This window comes from Scophthalmus maximus, chromosome 7, assembly GCF_022379125.1.
Source record: "Scophthalmus maximus strain ysfricsl-2021 chromosome 7, ASM2237912v1, whole genome shotgun sequence".
Taxonomy (NCBI): Eukaryota; Metazoa; Chordata; class Actinopteri; order Pleuronectiformes; family Scophthalmidae; genus Scophthalmus; species Scophthalmus maximus.
Window position 1 is genome coordinate 16,190,972 of NC_061521.1, and position 20,467 is coordinate 16,211,438.

The 20,467-nt window shown below is 43.6% G+C and overlaps 1 protein-coding gene across 1 annotated transcript in view; it reads left to right on the top strand.

The window, feature by feature from the left end:
- The first annotated feature begins 4,221 nt into the window (after window positions 1-4,221).
- sema3d (sema domain, immunoglobulin domain (Ig), short basic domain, secreted, (semaphorin) 3D) overlaps window positions 4,222-20,467 on the top strand; it is a 29,670-nt gene continuing 13,424 nt past the window's right edge. The window contains exons 1-7 of the mRNA XM_047333369.1: window positions 4,222-4,496; window positions 12,390-12,647; window positions 16,755-16,915; window positions 18,889-18,951; window positions 19,071-19,190; window positions 19,300-19,393; window positions 19,979-20,107. Of these exons, the coding sequence (XP_047189325.1) occupies window positions 12,440-12,647; window positions 16,755-16,915; window positions 18,889-18,951; window positions 19,071-19,190; window positions 19,300-19,393; window positions 19,979-20,107 (775 nt within the window). The 5' untranslated portion in view covers window positions 4,222-4,496; window positions 12,390-12,439. The remainder of the gene's footprint in view (window positions 4,497-12,389; window positions 12,648-16,754; window positions 16,916-18,888; window positions 18,952-19,070; window positions 19,191-19,299; window positions 19,394-19,978; window positions 20,108-20,467) is intronic.

The window sequence follows — 20,467 nt, forward strand, 5'->3', positions numbered from 1 at the left end:
TAGTGATGTAGTCCAGGTGGTGTTTAACATTTCTGAGGTAAATCCTTTAAAAATGTTCTTTCACACAAACAGAGACCGTGAGTGGTTCAGCAGAACACCTGTAAAACCAAGCTGTGCAGTCTTCTGTCTTACACTGCAGAATGGCAATTATAGCTGCATCTATAAGTTACCAGGTGACACCCATAATGTGAAAAACAGCCACGTGATATATATACAGCACCGTTAATGTCATTCCAACACAGCCATAACCTGGAAGTATGCGGACAACTGTTTAGATGTTGGTCGTATATCGACCATCACTTTCACGGTACATTAAAGAGTTTTATTGTTGCCTCTCCGGGAATCATGGAAGAAGACGTGGAGGTAGAAAATATATGAGTGTGTATGTATATGTCTATCTTTTAGGTCTGTTCAGACAATGAGGCGGTATATGATTGATATTACAGCATTTGAGTCAGTCTAAAAGCAATCAACTACTAAGACAATAAACAATGAAGTAAAAAAAAGATGGATCACAACACACAACAGCCATCACAGCATATTGAATGATGGAATTTTCTGGGGAGGTCCTGCTTGTTGACATGTCTTGTTGGGATCTAATGAATGAGCCTTATCCCCTAATCATCAATAAGTAACAATAATTGACAATAAGCTGGGCTCCAGCTGTTTTTAGAGCACTACTAGCCTGGTGGCAGCTCAAGTAATCAAGATTGGTTAATCAGTTCAAGTCTATTGGCACTAAAGCTCGAAGGCCTGCGTGTGTGTGTGTGTGTGTGTGTGTGTGTGTGTGTGTGTGTGTGTGTGTGTGTGTGTGTGTGTGTGTGTGTGTGTGTGTGTGTGTGTGTGTTCCAAGTAAATAGGGGCTCCCTGGGTGACCAGTCCTGGCTGACTGCCCTCTCATTGCAGATCATCATGATTACTGTTAAAAATTGCTCTCAGATTGCCCTGCGTCCACCATGTGTGTGACTGTGCACAAGCCTCCTCTCCCACACGAGCAACGCAAACATGTAAGAAAAAGTAGTTTCCTTCTCTAAACAACAGCAGACCACAAGCCTGCTAATGGAATATTTCAAGTCAAAGTTTATAAGAATTTCAGTCTACTCGAAACCATAACTTACCTCCAGTATTGTACCAACTGCCAAATGCATTAGTAAAACTTTAGGAAGCGGAGACAGTTGAACATAGACAAAACATTAACACGTGATATATCAACCATTTATATTCTAAGCACATAATGTACCATTGAAAGTGTTTTCAATTCGTTAAGAGTTAATCCTTTGGAGTGAGAAAAGATTTTACATCCTTAAACAGAAATTTGCGCCTCGGTGACTTCAGATAACATGTTCCTGCTCCTCCAATGTCCGGGGTCTTCCCCTGTTTACATTCTAATAATGCCCTCAAAAATTTTGGAGAGAGAGTGACAGCACTATCCAAGATGGTATATTCTAAAGATTTCCACCTCATCCAGAGTGAACGGTTGATCCTCCTTAATGGAGGATCAACTGGATAACAACACTGTAGAAATGACTGGGGATTAGGGGGCTATTCTTTGCTTTTCTTTATCGTGTCTTGTGTTGGCAGATCCCCTCAAATCACTCACACTCCATATATCAAGGGTTAGAGATGGAAAAAGAACATAAAACAGGGTTTACGGCGGGAAAAACACAATCCACATTTGTGTGGATACATGTTTGTGTGTCTACACTAACACATATATTGTACATTGACATGGTATCTACGTATAGATCTGAAATTTACTAAAATTGCATTTTGTGACCCAAAAATTAAAATGACACCAAAACATATAACAATTGCCTTACCACAGTTTTCATTTTTCCTTTTCACTTTGAATGTCAAGGCTTAGTGGGATTTTGCGTGAGACAAATGTCATCATAAGGAGGATCAACAATTCTGTCCATCTGTCAGACGTCGATGAACTGATCCTGCCCCTAATTGGACGGATAGACCACTTGCTGTGCTGCCATTGGTCTTTGCTCCTGAGTTTTAGATAATTTGGCAGCTGTGCTGGGAACATTGCCAAAGGTCTCTTGAACTATATCCACTATAAACAGTTTCTCAGTTTTTGCAACATAAAGAAGACAATGCTCTGATGGTAGCGACGTACACGGCTGTCGCCATCACTTTCTTTGATACTGTGACAGGGAGTTGGCAATGTCCAAAATGTTCCGATTCTGCAGCGGGGCTACTAAATATTTTGGGGTGCGGCTGTGGCCTATGGGTAGCAGACTGTGAACTTCAAAGTCCCTAGTATGAATCCAACAGGGCAACTTTGTTTCCCATGTGTCTCTCTCATTTATTATCATCCATGTACAAAAAAACCCCATTGTCTAAATGTTTGATATGTGTCTGAAGCTTGTGAAATGTGCACTCACATGCCCGACAGCCACTGTGACAAAAATGTATATTATTATACGAGTGGAAATTTGGCCCTCACAGTAATAAACGCACTCAGCACAGCTCTCAGGAGAATGGGCAGGGATGGAAGTGTTTTGCACAGTTTACGTCATCGGTGCTGCTCATCACTAATGGGTTTATTGTGCGTGTGTGCGCGCGTGTGAGGAAGTTGTCCTGAGGATGTGCCCACCCTGACACTGAATCTGCCAGCAGAGAGGGATGACACTATTTTAACCTGTTAACCTATAACTTAATCACCTTAGGTAACCAGAACCCAGTCAGATCTGCTAAGATACACAACCAGAGCTGGAGTAGGAAAAGGTTAATTACCAACAAAGTGCCATAGAAAACACATCCCTTTTTTTTCTTCTCTTTTTTCCCCCAGAGGAACAGATTGCATTTTTTTTTTCTGGGTCCAACCTCTCAGTTCTCATCTTAAATGAATGTGACCTCTGTGTGCACTTGGCTCTGACCCTTCCACAACTTCTGCGAAAAAAAAGGGTGGATTTCAACTGGCGCATATCTGTGTGTACATGGAGGAGAGAGCCAAAGAAAGCCATGTTTACTTCAAAAGCAGCCAGGGGATAGAGACTGCACGCTCCTGTCTAGAAGACACGCCGCAAACAACCCAGCCCGTGGCGGAATCTGCTGCCTGAACCCAAATACAGCTGGCGGTTCTTTCCTCTCACCAGGCATGACACACATTTTCCTGATCAAATCCATATGAGCAACACCCATTCACTGGTAAATAAGTCATAAAAGGCCCTTATTAATCTCTAAAGCCAGTCATCTAATATTCTTACCATGTACAGTATGTGGTAAAATGAGCACACTGGATTATCCAGTGAGCTCATTTGATCAAATTCACATCTCTCATATTTTGGTACCACTTTTCTAATTTGGCCTCCTTTAGGCTTTAACATAGACTGTATCAAAATGGACGTAGTAACCAGGTCCGTAAATTGAAGCCAATGCTGACGCGCCTAAAACCTGTTTTCTCTTGAATGACCACTAGAGGGCGACTCCACTGGTTGGAAAAAGAAGTCACTCTCCTTCTCACTTTTTTATAGTGAGATATAACGTCAGTAAATTTCCTGAGGAGTTTATGGTCTCAATCTCTAGTTTTATGTCTTCTTCAATACAGCATGATGTTCATTTTGTAGGTTATGGTCCCATTTAGACTAAAATAGACGATAAACCACAGCATGCATTGGGGTGTGGATACTGTGTAATTGACAGCGAGTACCGTCCAAGGTGTAGGTGGAGGTGCAGGGGACAAGCTCACAGTCAGGCCCCGCCACCTGCATCTACACTTCTGGTTTCAAAAAAACAAGATCATTAACTGATGCTTTGTAGATCAGTTATAAGCTATTAATAAGGTCAAATTTTGGGGTGCAAGGTTGTGTTTGCATGATTGAAGACATGTAGCTTCCAGAGAGGGCCTGCAGAGTATCTCGACTAGTATTCATAGGGTTAGGGTGTTAGGGTTTTTAACTGTAGTACATAGTACTGTAATAGTCTATATACTGTACCTACCCATCTACTTTCACTCTGCTTCTGAAGCACAGGGGGTTGAATAAACTTTCCGTAGACCTGAGTCTGTGAAAGTGTCCAGTGAAGGTCTGAACTGGAGTCCTGGCTGGTATTGAGACACATGCTGAGGGGCCCCACCCCTCCAGGAGCCGCGGCGTAATTGGGAGTGTACTGTCTGTCTATCCCGGGGCGAGCACGGCCACAGGATCCAGCCAAAACACACACACACACACACAGACACACACACACACACACAGACAGAGAGAGAGAGAGAGAGAGAGAGAGACGCGCGCACTGCTCCAGGAGTTGGAGGAGAGCGCTGGTGTGCGGTTCAGAACAATTACGCGGGGTGGATATATCTGGGGGGGAAGTTTCCAGTTTGTCCATCCACTCTGCTCGCGCACAGGACGACGTCGCGCGCGCGTCATTTCAGTTTAAGTCGCTTTTCTCTGTTGCTTTTTGTAATTCACTGACGAAGAAGAGCGACACTGCCGCTCACTGCGCGGGCACGTGTTGCGCGCGAGGCGAGAAAGAAGTTGAGAGCGCAGGTAAGATGAGGAAACAGGGGTTGATCATTTAAGTTAAGTTGATTGAAGATCTTCTATTAGTGCAGGTTTGCATTTCATTTGACTCAATGTCGTTTAACTTCACGTGACATGATGTTATTTTACACATTAGAGTTTGTATATTGAACTTTCTGTCTTTGTAGACATTCATACACGTTTCTTTTCTGTAAGCATGTTTATACCTCCTCAGCCTAAATCTTAATATCTCATATTTTCGACAACATTTTTCTATATGTATCTCAACTATACTTTGAAGCATGATGACAAAAACCTTTTCACATCATACAATGTGTAAGGTGTAGGATCAGTTCATGAACCTAGGAGGGGCATCTAATCCTCTTTACTCTCCAGAATCACCATTCTTGGTAATTAAGGCTGTTCACCTGAGAGCATTAATGATTTTATTAATTTTGTGAACAGTCGCGTGGAAGATGGAATAATGCATTTGGCTTCTCGGCTTCAAAGTAATGCATCAATATTTCATTCTCTGTACCACACGGAGCTCTGTGGCGGTCCAGTCACATACTAGGAGCTGGTTGAGTGGCAGAATATTTGGGTTGCGCTCAGGGAGTAACTCTTGAGACGGTGTTTGAGCAGGATGTTAATGTATCCCCCCAAATTGAATGTGACCAGGTGCACTTAAAATATTCTGCGTATATTGAATATATTGTGAACAGGCTTCCTTTACATATGGAGCTGATCGAATGTGTTTACACTGTGTCGCTGTTGTTTATTGTCTAGCAGAAAGGGAATAAAAAAACAGTCATGTGGGATAGTCGTGTATAGTTATTTAGCCGTCCTTCTCCTGTCTGTTTATTTTACGATCTCAAGCACCCACTCTTTACTTGCTGCCCTTATAAAGATTATCTAACTCCCTACAAGAGCTTTTTTGTCGAGCGGGCTGTTGTGAGAGAGGCAAAGGAACTGTCAGAGAAAGGCAGAGAAGGGGGAGAGAATACAGTTGTATGTGTATATTGATTTCTCTGGCAGTGATTCAGGCCTTCCGATCAGCTTGGCTGACGTGAGTAAAAGATTTCTGCTTCGGGCACAAGAAAGACAACTCAAAATAATCTTGTCTGATTTTGTCTTTTAAACACTGTCGAGCCGTTACGCCAGAGAGAGGCTGTCTACCGGGCCAAATAAATACAGACTGATGTGTACACAGGCAGTTACAGGTTTATGGGGCTGGGGCTGACTGAGGACTGCTGCTAAAATCAGTCGGGTAATGTCCGCTTGTGACCTCTGAGGACTGTGAAGGGACTTGCAAGGTGACAACGCACTTCATGGCAGAAACAGAACACCAATATGATTTTTGTGAGAGCTCTTGTATGATTGGGAGAGTGGATTTGATAAGAAGTTATTGTGTGACAGTCTGTCTGTTTTCACACATGAACTCCGGAAAATGTCTGGAAAATTTGGTCCAGAGTGCCATTTTTCTGCGGTTTTCTCATATGGGCTCATTATCCTGACCAAAAGCAAAGTTGATGGATACATTTTACTGAGCGCCTGGCAGGAATAGTTCCGGAAAATATCCGGACTTCATTGCACGTCTGAAAGCAGCTGAAATGAAAGGCTGTGGTTGGCTTATGTGGCTTCTTTTGTGAAATATATCAAAACGTTTAAAACAATACAGCCTTGTGTACTTACATCCACCCCTGTTCCGTGGCGGCGTGCCTGGAGTGATCAAACATTGCTGTAAAAACTAAATAAAAATCACAGCATCAATACTCAGCTGTGTTTTGAATGGCCCGCGGCACCATTCCTGCGGCCTGTGACGGCGTTATGCTGTTTCGTGCAGGGGCTTTTTCCTGGACGGTGATGAAAAACAAAAGCCGAAAGAGTGCATTCTCTAAACTGAACAGGTTTGGATTCAAGACTGTTATTGAAACATACTTGTGCTGCACAGCAGCCTAGCCTTATAAGGTCACGTTTCCAGAATTCTTCAGTGAAGACAGAGAGACAGCTGCTGTAGGGCACCTTTACCGCAGTGGCGATGTTAGTGCGTTTAGAGAGTCTACAGCATCTAGGTGCCAATGACCTGCAGACAGACGGCCTGGCTGAGTTCGCCTGCCCTGCAGCTCCGCGGCCTTTGTGTTTCCCTCGTCTGCAGTGAACTGTATCTGGGCTGGTGCGGAGACAGCCGCGCAACCAAAGCCTTCCCAGGATTGAGAAAGAACAATAGATTCACTTCCCCACATTTGTAGGAGACAGTAATGCACTTGAGAAGGGTTGTTGCATAGCATACATGGGTGTAACCTTGTATCCTCGGGCCATCAGGAGACAAGTGTAAGCACTTTCAACTGTCCGTCACTATGCCCTATTGCACACATCTGCCTACTCCAGGTTGGTATTAGCTTACACACACACATACACGTACATGTTTTCCTTATCAACAAACCAATTGGCACATTCATGTTTATGGCGTTGTCTTGGTTACATGGTTTGCTCTTTGTTTTGAACAGCCTCTTGACTTTGTTTCCACCATGTCCCCCCCCATTTCCATGTTCTCTATAGAGAAGAGTTAAACCACAGATCCAGTATCACCTCCCGCCCACCGCTCTCCCACCCTTCCATTCACCCTCAGTGTGACAGTAGACATGAGCTGGCACTGTCTCAATTGCACATGTCTGATCTGAGGAGCTGTGGGATCTGTCGTCTGTTCTGCAACGATTGGTGAATTAAGCTGCAACATTACCGTAAAGCGAGGTCTTTATAACAAAAGCAGCATAAGCACTATTATCTGGCTGTGGTGTGTTTGGTTACCATACCGGCAGTTGTGCAGAGTATTCTCTTACCACTGTTTTCAGATAACAGCTCAGGGAGGGACAACATGTGGACAGACACGACCTCAGGGCTGGAATTTTATCCATCTCCTTTGGTTGTTCCCTACAGACAAACTCTTGATTTCCAAAACGGAAGGAATTCCGCTGGAATGTCCTCTGGTCTGGGCATAACCGTTCACTGATTTCATGCTTACAGGTTGTGAGCAAAGTGTGATATTTCATGTTAAATCTGTTATGTTTAATGTAGTGTTGTGAATGTACTTGATTCGTTTATAATTCCAAACCGGGGCCTGAAGGATTTGCTCTGAAAAACCCTAACGTAAACTCTTTTCCCCGGGCAGCGGAGTTAACTGTCGGGACTCCACCGTGTGAGAGGGGCATTCTGTAATCAGGCTGCATGTGGATATCTGTTTGTAAGATTTATTAGGAGGTAAACGGCTGCAGGAAATACAGACTGTGCTAATGGAAAGGGATCAAATGATCCCCGTTCTAGTCCATGGAGAGGTATTAAATGTCCTTACCTAACCTGTCGTCCTTTGCAGTCATTTATTATTGAGGAATAATTTACGGCAGCATTTTAAACTTCAAAGCCCATCTTTGCCCCGGTCACCATGTTTGGATGATGGAATTTTTTTCATGTAAGGGGAGATTTTGCACTCACTTTTTGCAGCGATATGTAATTTCCCCAAGAGATGAGCATGCTGTGCTGAAGGATAAGTGTTCCACTCAGATAAGGTGTGGTAAATGTTTTTGGTTTAAATCTTAAAATGAAACGCAGATTGCCGCCCTGATGTTTACTTTACGACTTGAGCTAACAAATTACGGAAACATTAGTAAAAGATACAATAAAAGTTGCCAAGGAGCCTATACTGTAGTATGTAGGTTGAGGTTTTTGATCTCAATCCAGTATAATCTTACATTGCCGCAACAATCACATGTTTCATATTTACTTGTCCTCTGGCAACAGTTAATTCTTGGCACACCGTGAAACACCAAGTGTGTGTTAACATTGTTAAGGGGAAATAGTTTAGACAGGAGTTCGAAGATGTTACACCCTTCAGATTAATGTGATTGATACGAATTTTTACTAGTTGCATTTGGGCATAGATCTGATAGCGCTATTTTACTTTGTTTCTAAAAAACATAAAGCTTGTTTCATAGTTAGTGAAACAATGTCCCCTTAAATATATACAGTGTCTAATACCCAAGACATAAAGAGTAAAAGTGGCGCTTGTCTGTACTTGAACTGTGTTGTGTTAATGTCTTTACTGACATGTATAACTGGAGTTATAGCTAAAAGAACAACTTTAACATTTAATGCTCCTTGTGTCTGTTTTATAGTTTGTGTTCAGTGAAAACACAAACAGTGTGGCCTGGTGGAAGTCCTGTATTTTCCCTCCGAGACATGAACTTACACAGACTCACGGGGGAGTTACATGCTTGCTTAAATGCAAGGCAAAAAAAAGAAAGAAAAGAAGATGATTGACTGTTGCCAAAAAAAACAACAAATGTCTCGAGAGCTAGTAACAATTACCTATATTGTTGTGCCAGGTCAGTGCCTGTGGTCAGGGAATAAAGACAAATAGCTGTGCTAATGCACTCTGTCCCGTGGAGATGGGGGGGTTGATAATAGTGTACTCTACAGGGCACCTGGGTGTTGCTAAATGCCTCACTGGGGGTGGTCTCAGTGTGAAAATGCCTACGGCCAGAGCACTCTTTCCCCATCTGCTCCTTCTTCGTGACAGCGTCTAATGGGAATACTTTATAAAGTTCTGCTACTTTACATTCTTTACATCGCATCCCCAATTTCTTGATTTTGCACCGCTGTTGTCTGATGGCTGCTGGTGAATAGTCGCATCACGGCACATAGACACTATTGGTTTGATGTTGGGGCCACACCGCAAAAAAAAGGATATGACTCAGACCAGATGCTGTACTGTATGTCGGGCATGAGCATCACCATACTGACTGCTAGCTTTAAATCTGTCACCACCGCTATCAGAATTGTTTTCCACAACCCCCTGCACCGTGTGCCGGCCATGCTGCCAAAGACAACAGGGACCTCTCGCCGTGGGCAGGAAACAGGGGTATTAGCTTAACCTACATGGCACAAGCTATTTCTCCTCACCTCTCTCTCTCGCTTTTCATCTCTATTACAGTAAAATGTTTTCAGACATTTTTCAGACATGAAATGGTAAATGGACTGTATTTATATAGCGCTTTTCTAGTCTTATTGACCACTCATAGTCATATTCACCTATTCATACGGCGCTGCTGTTTACAGCGCTTTTTCTGTCACATTCATACACTGGCGGAAGAGCCGTCAGAGACAATTTAGGGTTAAGGGTCTTGCCCTAGGACACATGGGCATGAGGACTGGGGGGAAGCAGGGATTGAACCGCCGACCCTCAGGCTAGTGGACGACCAGCTCTACCTCCTGAGCCACAGCCGGAAAATTAGGTCCGGGCATTTTCAGGATTTTTCTGTTCACATAGGTGGCGGTAAAGAGCGGCGCGCGCCATAAAACAAAGTAGAAGGACAGTATGGAAGCCAGTGAGACGGTGGCCAACGTTACCTTGTATGTTGTACTTTTGTCACTCTTTCAAAGTATACAAACTCATCGCATTTACCTTTGTTGCCTCCGTCATCGCGCAAATTAGCGTGTTCACCCGGGTGTGACATTCACATCGATGCCGATCGGATGTGAAGACGATCATTACCCAGGTCTATTGCAGAGTCATTGGACCCGGGGCTGAATGCCGATTAAACGTTTGCAAACTGCAGAAAATGCCGGGTGTGAGCGGGTTTAAACAGGTTTTTTGGCCAGTGTGAAAGGGGCTTTATTCTGCAGTATAACTGACCGGCGGCATATACTACATCTTTCCATGCTGTAGTGTGTGTCGATGTCCTGTCATCCTTACCTCAAGAAAACTGTTTTTTTTTTTTGCTCCCCTTTCAACACATGAGCTTTCTCCTTTGTTTGGGGGCCGTTCTCCTCGAGAGATGCCAACAGGCCTGTACTGCTGATAGATGTGGGCACTCAAGCGCCGAATAGAGATACATTACTTGAATGGTTGGTGAAATTGCGTCACTGCTCCCCCGAGGATACTGTTGGGAGGACGAGCCCCACCTCCAGCACTATCACTGTCGCTGACAAAGTGTGCAAAGACTGCACAGATTGAGGCCTTCTCACTGTCTCACTCTCCTCGCTGATGGCCCATCCGTCACACACACACTCTATATCTGTATTTCTAACCCTGAAGGTGTGAAGGTGCCTCAATTTGTCATCTTAGATAAACAGCAGTCTGTTTATCAGCGTCTAATCCTCTCCAGTTTAAAGCCACGGGGCTCTTGGACGGCTGCCACTCTGCCCCGATCCTCCGCAATGAGCTCAAGTTTAAAACTCCAGACGACAAAACTGGACAGGACAAATAAATAAAGTGAAATGATGGATGAAATGGAATACTTTTAACGCTTGTAGCTATCTGCCAGCATGCCATTGTACATATTATCATGGAATGCAGATCTGAGTGCGTAGGCGTAAATGAATGTATGTGCTCAGAATGGGACTTTTTATAACTAACTGGGCACTGCATGGATCATATTTTGCCCAAAGGGTGATTGTGTCTTCTCCAGCCTGTGTGTCGAAATCTTCCAAGTGGAAGCATCATGCTCGGTTTTAGTGTTTGAGAAATGTGAGCGTGTTTGCCACAGTGGATCTATTCATTTAGGTGGACATTGTTTTTGTTGTCACAAGTCAAAATGACGCGTGTTATCTGAAATGTGGGTGGAAGGAGAGTAATGAGGGAGATTTAGCAATAAGGTCTGAGGGGGGAGGCATTCTTTTGATTTCATCCTTAATTGTCTGGTTAATTATTTGCTATATGGCTGTGGGAAGTGCACAGATGCAGGCCAAGTAACATAGTATCTATGTATGATGCATCACTTTTGCGTGGTGGCACAAATATACTACTCATATGCACTTAACTGTAATGATTTGCACCCAAATCAGGAAATTACCTAAATTAATGAATTAAGCAAGTAATTTAAAGGCATATAAATAGATCCCTTGTCATAGTATCTTGATTTAAATAATTTCAATCATCTTTGAAAACACTGATTTAACTACAAACACTGATGAACCTTTGCCAAAAAACAAGGAAAGTCCTCCCTGCAAACTTAGCTCTCCAACAATACCTCTTTGAAGGCTATGGACATACTATATGTGCAAGGTTATTGAACATCAGCATCTGAAAGAGTAACACCTTACACATTAAATCCAAACCACAAGTGTATTTAAATGGACAACTGTTCAATCACGGGGATTATTTGTCGGGTAAGATTGAGACAGTTTCCACTGCTTAAATGTTCCTAATTCCTTTCAGAACATAAACAAAAGAATAGTCCAGTTTGTACTAGAGTGTTACTTCTTCATTCTGTGTTCAGTTACTGCACATCGCTCAAGTTCTCCTTGCTTATTAGCGACAGAAAGGCCAGGGAGTGTTCCCATGACGGCTCAATCATACAGCTCACTTTTCACAGTTTGAATTTATGTCTTTTCTTCATGCCTCTTTAATGCACTGTGAAGTCCTACATAGGACATGGACCATTTTTTTTTACAGCACATAAAAGAGGTGCTGACAGGGTCATCGGCCAATGCTCAAACTATTGGCAAGTATCATTCAGGTAAAGAAATTAATGAGCTATCCATGAGATGGTGGAGAGGGAGCAACTGAAAGGGACACGGCAGGGTGAAAGATAGCAGAATGTGGCGGCTTTGTTGGCTTGACCTTTGTTTCGGGCAAACAGCTTTAAAGGCGACACAAAAGGTAAGCCAGTGACGGGCAACAGCTGATGTGGGACGGGTAAAGAGAGGGGACATGCCTGTAGGGCTCCATGGTGAAGCAGATGAATAGTCACGACAGAAACATGTGTACGTATCCTGCGTGAATGAAACACGCACACACACACACACACACACACACACACACGCACACGCACACACACGCACACACACACGCACACGCACACACACACACAAACTTATGATTGCTCCTCCCTGGCTTGACTCTTCACACCCGTTTCCCTCCAGGGCTGCAGAGAAGGACAGAGGGACAACGGAGCGAGACCACTCCACACACGATGAAGAAAGACAACCCTGGCAGTCAGAGTCTGAATCAAGTCCGGGCTCTGTTCTCCGTGCCTGGCAGTGATTATGACGGCCAAGGGAAGAGGACTAAGGTACTATCCCATCCTGGGGTTCCATTAGTGGGACTGATGCTTTTGGCCACCCTCCCTTTTGGAGCAGGCGTCAAACAGAGTGTCCCCAGGGTCAAACTCAGCCAGAGAGGTAAGAACTGAAATACTGTCGATTCATCTGTTTATTTTATTGTAACTTTTACTTAAATGCGTTGGTATTGTTTTACTTTGTAATTAACTTTGGTTAAGTTTAGGTCATTTCGCATATTTTGTCTCATGCAAACTCGCCTCATCATTGCACTTGTGCTCAGCTGAAGTTAAAGCACCGAACAAGTTAAATGACCCTCAATCACGCCTTTGATTCACTTGCGTTTTCGTCTTTTTCAAATGGTTTTTGGATTAGCGTTTGGCTCAATCAGTGTGCATCCTCCTAGGCCATGTTTAGCTTTGTCTATATTTCTAGGTAACATTTTGCTCCTGCCTTTCTCTCTCTCTCTCTTGTGATTTTGTGCACACAGCCAAGAAGAAAAGTGAAAAGACAGAGTTTCACACTAAGTCACACTGTTTAAGTATAATGAGAGATTTAACATCCACTTACCGATCCATTAGCCCACATCGTAATTCCCTGTTTTGTCATTTTTGTGAGCACAAAAATGTGTTCTGGCGACCTTCCTGGTGAAACACTAACACAGTCTCTTAATCCTTCCATCAACATAAATCCTGCAGTCAGATTTATATTTTGAATATTTATAATTGTAATGACACAATGTTTGTTTTTTATAAAATACACTTTTATTGCTGTCCAGTCCTATAAGTCTAAGTCACATGCAGGAACTACAAATCATCTTGATGCTCCTGGTGCATGGGACAGTGTCGTTCAATCTGCTCTGTGTATATTAGCCGGTCTCGGCAATGTGCAGTGTGTCCAAGTGTTTAGTTTTGCTTCATCTGAGTCTGTTTGTTTTGTGCCACCAAGGGAAAGCTAAATTATTGCTCCCCTTGAAATTCACCCCAGACTTAGGTGCAAACTTTACTTCAAAGTCTCCATCTCTCATGCTAAGTATCGACTGCACACAACCACACAAATGAACTTCAGTCTTGCTCCATAAAACTAAATCCCCACTGTGACCTAAAAGTAAACTTCAACTTCCAAACTGGTCAGAGGCGTTCTAAACCAGTATGGCTGGAAATAGATACACATGTATGGCCTGAGTGTCCAAAGTAAATATACGTAAGTAGCTGCAGGAATAATGATTGCTCGGGACAGTGTTTATGCAGCAGTTACAGTAGTCTGGTGTTTAGCGCCACAATTTGTTTTATTTCATGTATGTTCCAAACCAACCAGTCGATGAAACGGAGCTCATTCTTTCATATACAATTGGATTTTCTTGGGCCAGGACATTTCAGACGGCTGGGGTTTTTTTTCATATTCTGTCAGAATGTGTGCTTTGTTTCTCCGTCTCGACTTTGAGCACGGCTGACCAAACTTCACGGTTCATTCAAGAGAAACACCAGCAGTTTCCTTTGGACCTCAGAGTAACAACAGTAGAACAATGTCCATGTATGGCTCTCAAAGTCAGAATGACCGAAGCAAAGAGGAATCTATCAAAAGCAGAATCACCCAGCGCACACATCATGCACACAGCTTGTCAACATCTCATCAGTGCACACTGCTCGAAGGCAACAGCACCCAGCAGTGATCACTCTTCAAACATCCCCCCCGCCCCCCCGCCCCTCCGCCCCCGCCCCGTGAAAGCACAGCTTCAGTGATTGAAGGGTGAAACGATCAAAGTTAAATCATCCCTGTTTGAGTGAACACCTCCAAACTACTGCGCTCATCTCTAAACTTGAGTAACTCATCTGTCCCTAAGTCTGAAAAACAAATCTTGAGGCTTAAGTTCAAGTTTCATCCAGAGCCACAGCATAGACAACGTGGCCCTCTGCCAAACGAAAAGTCAAATCTGGTCATGATTCAAATATCTTAAATACGATGTTAACTCAAACTGTTGTTATTAATGTGCGACCGAGAGGATGGATTAACACAAATATGCAGCAGTTTATACAGTAGAGTACAAAAGCATATTTATCATCATTTACTTTTTTTGACAGTTTTAACTCAATAACTAACCAAGCAACAAAAAAAAAGATTAATAACAGCAAATCCCAACAGTGAATTAAATCTGGCTGTTCATGAGCTCACATGTATTAGCTTCTTATCAAGATTACTTCTTGACCTATCATATAATTCTGGCTTTGACGTTACCCTCTGTTTTCTGAAACCACGGGCGGAACGTCCTACACTGCATATTAGTGGCCGTCTGAGGCTGTGATCATGCAGCATGAAAACTGTGGCCTCATTTCAGCTAGCTTAAAAGAAGCAACAATGATCAGTACGTTACTACTAATGAACACTGTGCCAAGTCATGCCGAAGCTATGTGACTCTTGTCCCAGTGCATATGGCCGATTCATGTGGAGCATAATCACAGCAATGTGTGTTTCCTGTGTCATGCTCTCGATTCATATTATCAGACAAAAGGCAACAATGTTCATGATAAAGAATACAGTATATTACAGAAATATACAGTATATGTATATATACATATATATGTGTATATATGTATGTATATATATATGTATATATACACACAAATATATATATATAGTAATAGTATATATACTATTATAGAGCGTAGTTTATCAGAAAAGCCTAAATTTGCTTTCAGACATGCACTGAAGCGTGCATATTTTCGTGAACTTTTCCGGTGGGGCTGTATGTGAGGACGCAAATGTTGCTCCAGACATTTTTTCCAGAACTTTTCCTGCCAGCCCCCCCCCCCCCCCCCCGTGTAAAATTTCTGAAAAAAGGCCAGAGTGAGCCAATGGTGACAATACAGCCGGAAAATCTCAGGAAGATTCACGGCGAGCGAGTGGACTTGGGCAATCGCCTGCGCTCGTCATGCGTGAACGCCAATCTCCTGGAAACTGGGTCCGCACATTTGTGTGTCTAGAAAAACCCAGCCCGCTCGGTTTCCGTAATACAAACTCCCGTGGAGGAGCTAAATGGAGAGCCGCTGATGGGACTGAGGGCTCTTATTTGGAGGAAGGGGCACGGAGCACTATACGCTGAACAGCAGCCGCGGCATAGAAGGCGGCTTCTATGGACCCATAGTGAATTGTGTTTATAGAACAGATTAGCCAAAGGCTAGCTGGCCTAATCTCTCTGTGAGGTTTAGTCTGTTGCTGCTTTGGCATGGTGTGTGTGTAGGGGTGAAAGATAGGAGCATGTGGGGGTGCTGTGTGTGAGTGTGAGCCCGTGTATAGGAGGAGGTATTAGGAGGTCTAAGCATGATGCCGTGGTGTGGAGGGGTCCGAGATGTTCAAATATTGGAGGCTGGTAACCTCTTCAGTCCTTCACACCAAGAGGCTAATCGCAATGTCAATCCTTTCAGAGTGACTCCCACAGGACTCCCCCCGCATTGAGCCGGTGTTTATTCAAGGCATGTTGCTATACTGGCGCAATGAAAAGAGCCCGCTGATAGAAGAGATTTCCTCAGATCAGGGAGATCAAGGTCGCAGTGCTGAGCTGAGAATATAGTTTTTCAGCTCCCAGAAAAGTCTCTTGGTGGGCTTTGGAAGCCAGGAGCCCAACGTACCAACCAATACTAACGGAACACTGCCGAAATACATAATATTTAACTATTTTGATGCAATATATTTTCAAGTGTGGCCGTTATAAAACTGCAAACTGTGAGCAACAGGTATTACAGCTGCTGTCACCGTGATCTGTCGTCAAATTGCCCACGACAGACATGTCCCCAGGCTCGTATAGTCATTTGCAAATGAGGCAGATGAAATAAATAAACCTCCATCTGAGCGATATCGTCATGATTAATGATGTACCTTTTAAAAATATCCACGGCTGAAGCAATGTGTTGTTGAAGTCTTTGCTACTGTGCCTCTTCTCTGTCAGTGTGTGTGGCTATAAGGTGTTGAACCCCAGAGGATTAGGCAGCGCCGAATCAAGTCAAGACATGTTTTTAATATGTTTTTTGACAGGTAACCCCCGTACTTTTCTTTGGAATTTTTGGTGCAGAGAATAACTTAAGCTTGACAGTGTAATCTTGTTGAAATATGTTTGTTTTTTTTCAATGCTGGATGACGCATTATACATTGAAGTTAGTTGGATGAGCATAGTCCGTAATGCGATTTTATTAATCTCTCTGTCTGTATGTCTGTCTCTCTCTCTCTCTGGGCCAGAACTGCTGCAAACTGGCAGCGTGTCTCTGTTTTTGGGCCCTTCCGATGGCCTCCACTCCCACTCGCTGCTGTTGGATGAGGAGAGGGGTCGCCTTCTGTTCGGAGCCAGGGATCACATCTATCTGCTCGACCCTGACAATCTGGCCAGAGCCCCCAGAAAGGTACGTGATGCTGGAGAAGGACAGACAGAATAGGGAATGTCCAGATTATATATGGAAGGGTATAGAATGAAACTAGTTTCTGTGGCTTTTCAGGTCATTCGCTATACTTGAGAGGTAATTTAAATAAGTTTTGAGAGTCTCCACACCCTCTGCTAAAGGACAGTCCTGGAAGGAAGTCAAGTCTGAGCAGGAGATCTCCTCCGCACGCTGACCCAATCCCCAGACATGCAAAATCATGCTTGGAGTCACCCGAGACATCCTGATAACCTCTGTTATTCACTGTGAACAGTTCATTATTATGGAGACAGTACTTTAGCCTGAGCTCATGACACTTATACCTGCCTTGCGATTAAGTGGGGCGATGTGAGGTATTATTTTCCCATCACGGTCGGAATGCTCTCAGCCGTATATTGTTCTAGAGAAGAGCTCACCTTTCAGTCAGTCGCGGACTGGAAGTGTCTGGTGAGGTTCAGGGTCATCATGTCGGAGGGCGCGCGCAAACACAGACACAACCGCACACACAGAGCGTGTACACATTTCTGGCGCACGCACGCTCGCACTTGCACATTTACACAAACACACTCGGACGGATGCCATATGTTAATGTTTGTAGATGTGAGTGTGTGTTTATGCAGCTGAGGTTGATGACAAGATGGGGACGGCAGTGTGTTTATTTGATCGTTATCTATTTGTTATAACTCTTAGTCGTGCTCTCAGAGTGTTGCCTTTTGGTTGCCTCTCAAGTAATTGATACTGATGGGAGATAGGCACCGAAACAAAACCCTTAATTCTCTGACTTCTGGGACCAGCCCCTCACAGTGAGTGTGACCTGGAAATTCGAACATGCAGTTTATTAGCTAAAGGAGTGGCAATACCCAGAAAAAGGGCACTAACAACGAGCAAGCATCTACCTGGATTATCAGGAGACAGCTATCCTGGCATTGGCGGAAACAATTTGCATTTGTGACCGGGACTGGAACCCCTCACTATTTTTTCCAGGGGGCCATTATCAACAGTCGTAAAGCAGACGGTGAACCAGCCAGAGCATCAAACGTGTGACGTAGCACAGAGCGACCGAAAGATGTGAAAGGACGACCCATTGACCCGTGGTTTGTTCTTCCTGTAGCGAAAATATACCGTCTGCTTCAACTGATACCATCTCCATACCGGATTCAACTGACCTCTCCAGATCCTTGGTGACCATCTTAAATTACTGTAGATGGTAAAACTCGGCCACAGATTATTTTATACACTGGGTTTCAAAACTTGTGTAAGGCCTTACAGAGGCCCTGCACACTGCACTCAGTCAAAACTTCACACTGGTTTTCTGTTTGAATTCCTCAGCGGCATGCAATGATTTGGAATCATGAGATATATTCATATTTTCGACCGGCGTGTCTGCATGCGTATCAAAGGTCTGTCGAGCCATGAACATGTTTGGCGATAGCGCTACTTGGTAGGATTTAGGGTCAAAGCACATAAGCCTGTTATAACACACGTGTGAACATGCCGGGGTATATTGAAGGGACACTGGATCTTAAACGTCCATTGCACTCTCGTACCAGCACCCAGAGGTGTTGGTCATTGTTTAAAGATGAATGTATAAAAAAGCTAAATTGAACAAATTATAAAGCAGAATCGCAAAACAAACCAAAAAAAGAGGGATCTTTGTTTTTTTGGGGGGTGGGGGTTACTTAGTAGTACAGTGAACTATGAAACCTTATATTCTACCCTAAAATGCAAAAGCAATGGCCAATGTAGATATCCAATAACAGGAGGAATATGTATTATATTTTCAATTACTTTGAGAAGTCACTGCAATAGTCTGTAAATCAGTTTCCTAGGACTCTGTATATTTAAAAGCTCAAGCATTAAAATCTTGAATAAAAGTTGCACATAAATCGTAGATCTGAGGTTGGAGGCAACACAATGAGACGTGAAATATTTTTTTCTTTTCATCCATCTGTCATTAGTTCCACTGGCCTGCTCCCCGGGACAGAGTGGAAATGTGCAAACTGGCTGGCAAAAATGCGAACGTAAGTGCACAAAATCGGCTCACCACTGTGCGTTGCGATACGAAATATACTGTACCTGTTCAACAGGGCCTTCCGTCATAATTCGCCGCTGCTCTTTTTTTCCGTCCCCGCTCATCCAGCTGGAGTGTGCAAACTTTGTCAGGGTGCTCCACAACTACAATCGAACACACGTCTACGCCTGCGGGACCGGAGCCTTCCACCCAAACTGTGCTTTCATTGAAATCACTGGGCGCAGAGAGGTAAAGTGTACACTTAAGTGAGTCTACTTAGTCAGAATCGCTTTTGCAGGAGTTCAGGATTGGATTTGAAATGTTTGAAAATGTAATACTACTTTCCCTTTCCTCTCAGGATGGTGTGTTCCAGCTGCTGTCCAGTACAGTGGAGTCTGGCAGGTTGAAGTGTCCTTTTGATCCATTGCAGCCATTCACCTCAGTCCTCACAGGTAAAACGAGCCAGCACACAATTGTGCACCGTGGCAGTCCCCTGCCTGCCTTATCTGTCGAGCACCAGGATTTTACTAATGCACAGCACCACATCCCCGGGAAGGGGATGTTTCCCAGAATTTTGACTCCAAATTATTTTGCTAACAAAGTGGCAAGCGGACATTTTTCAGGCAGCAACACAGTAACTTGGCAGAGAGTTCTAAAGAAAGTTGGTTTTTTCGAACCTTGACTCTCTCTATGTTTGTTTTTTTTTTTCTGGAAACTGTCCTCGGTCTGCCGATATGAGCCCTATATAAGTGTTGGAATTTATGTTTGCTGAAATGAAAACTATTATTTTACAGAAAAAAAAACTAGGTAGAAAGAAGTACATTATGTTTACATTTTACGTAAAAAAAAACAACGTTTTAAGCTCTACATATTTGGTTCCTTTTGTGTTTTCTTTTCATTTATTTCAAATGAAGTTCATGGTTAAACAATCCAAATATCAAGTCTCAATTACAGTTGTATGCTGTACATTTAATCACATACGTACAGTTCATGTTTTCTGAAATATTTGGGTCGACCTGTCTGTGTGCTTGGTCCAGATCAGTACCTGTATGCGGGCACATCTTCGGACTTCCTGGGCAAGGACACGACGTTCACACGCTCCCTCGGCCCTCCACCTGACCAGCACTACATACGCACAGACATCTCCGAAGACTACTGGATCAATGGTACTCATGTTATTGCTTTTCCTTCAAACTTCCAGCCTCTCCACTGATGCACAGAGCCTCTCTGTGCCTTTCGGATGGTTATTGGCATTCCTGCACAGAGGAAACAACACACGTATTCATCTAGCTGGGACCTTTATACGAATGCCATAGCTGAACACGGACCACACCTAGAGGGGAATTTACAGTGTGCCACAGAGTTCAAGGACTTAGTCACACTATGGCATAGCCACACACACACACACACACACACACACACACACACACACACACACACACACACACACACACACACACACACACACACACACACACACACACACACACACACACACACACACACACACACACACACACACACAC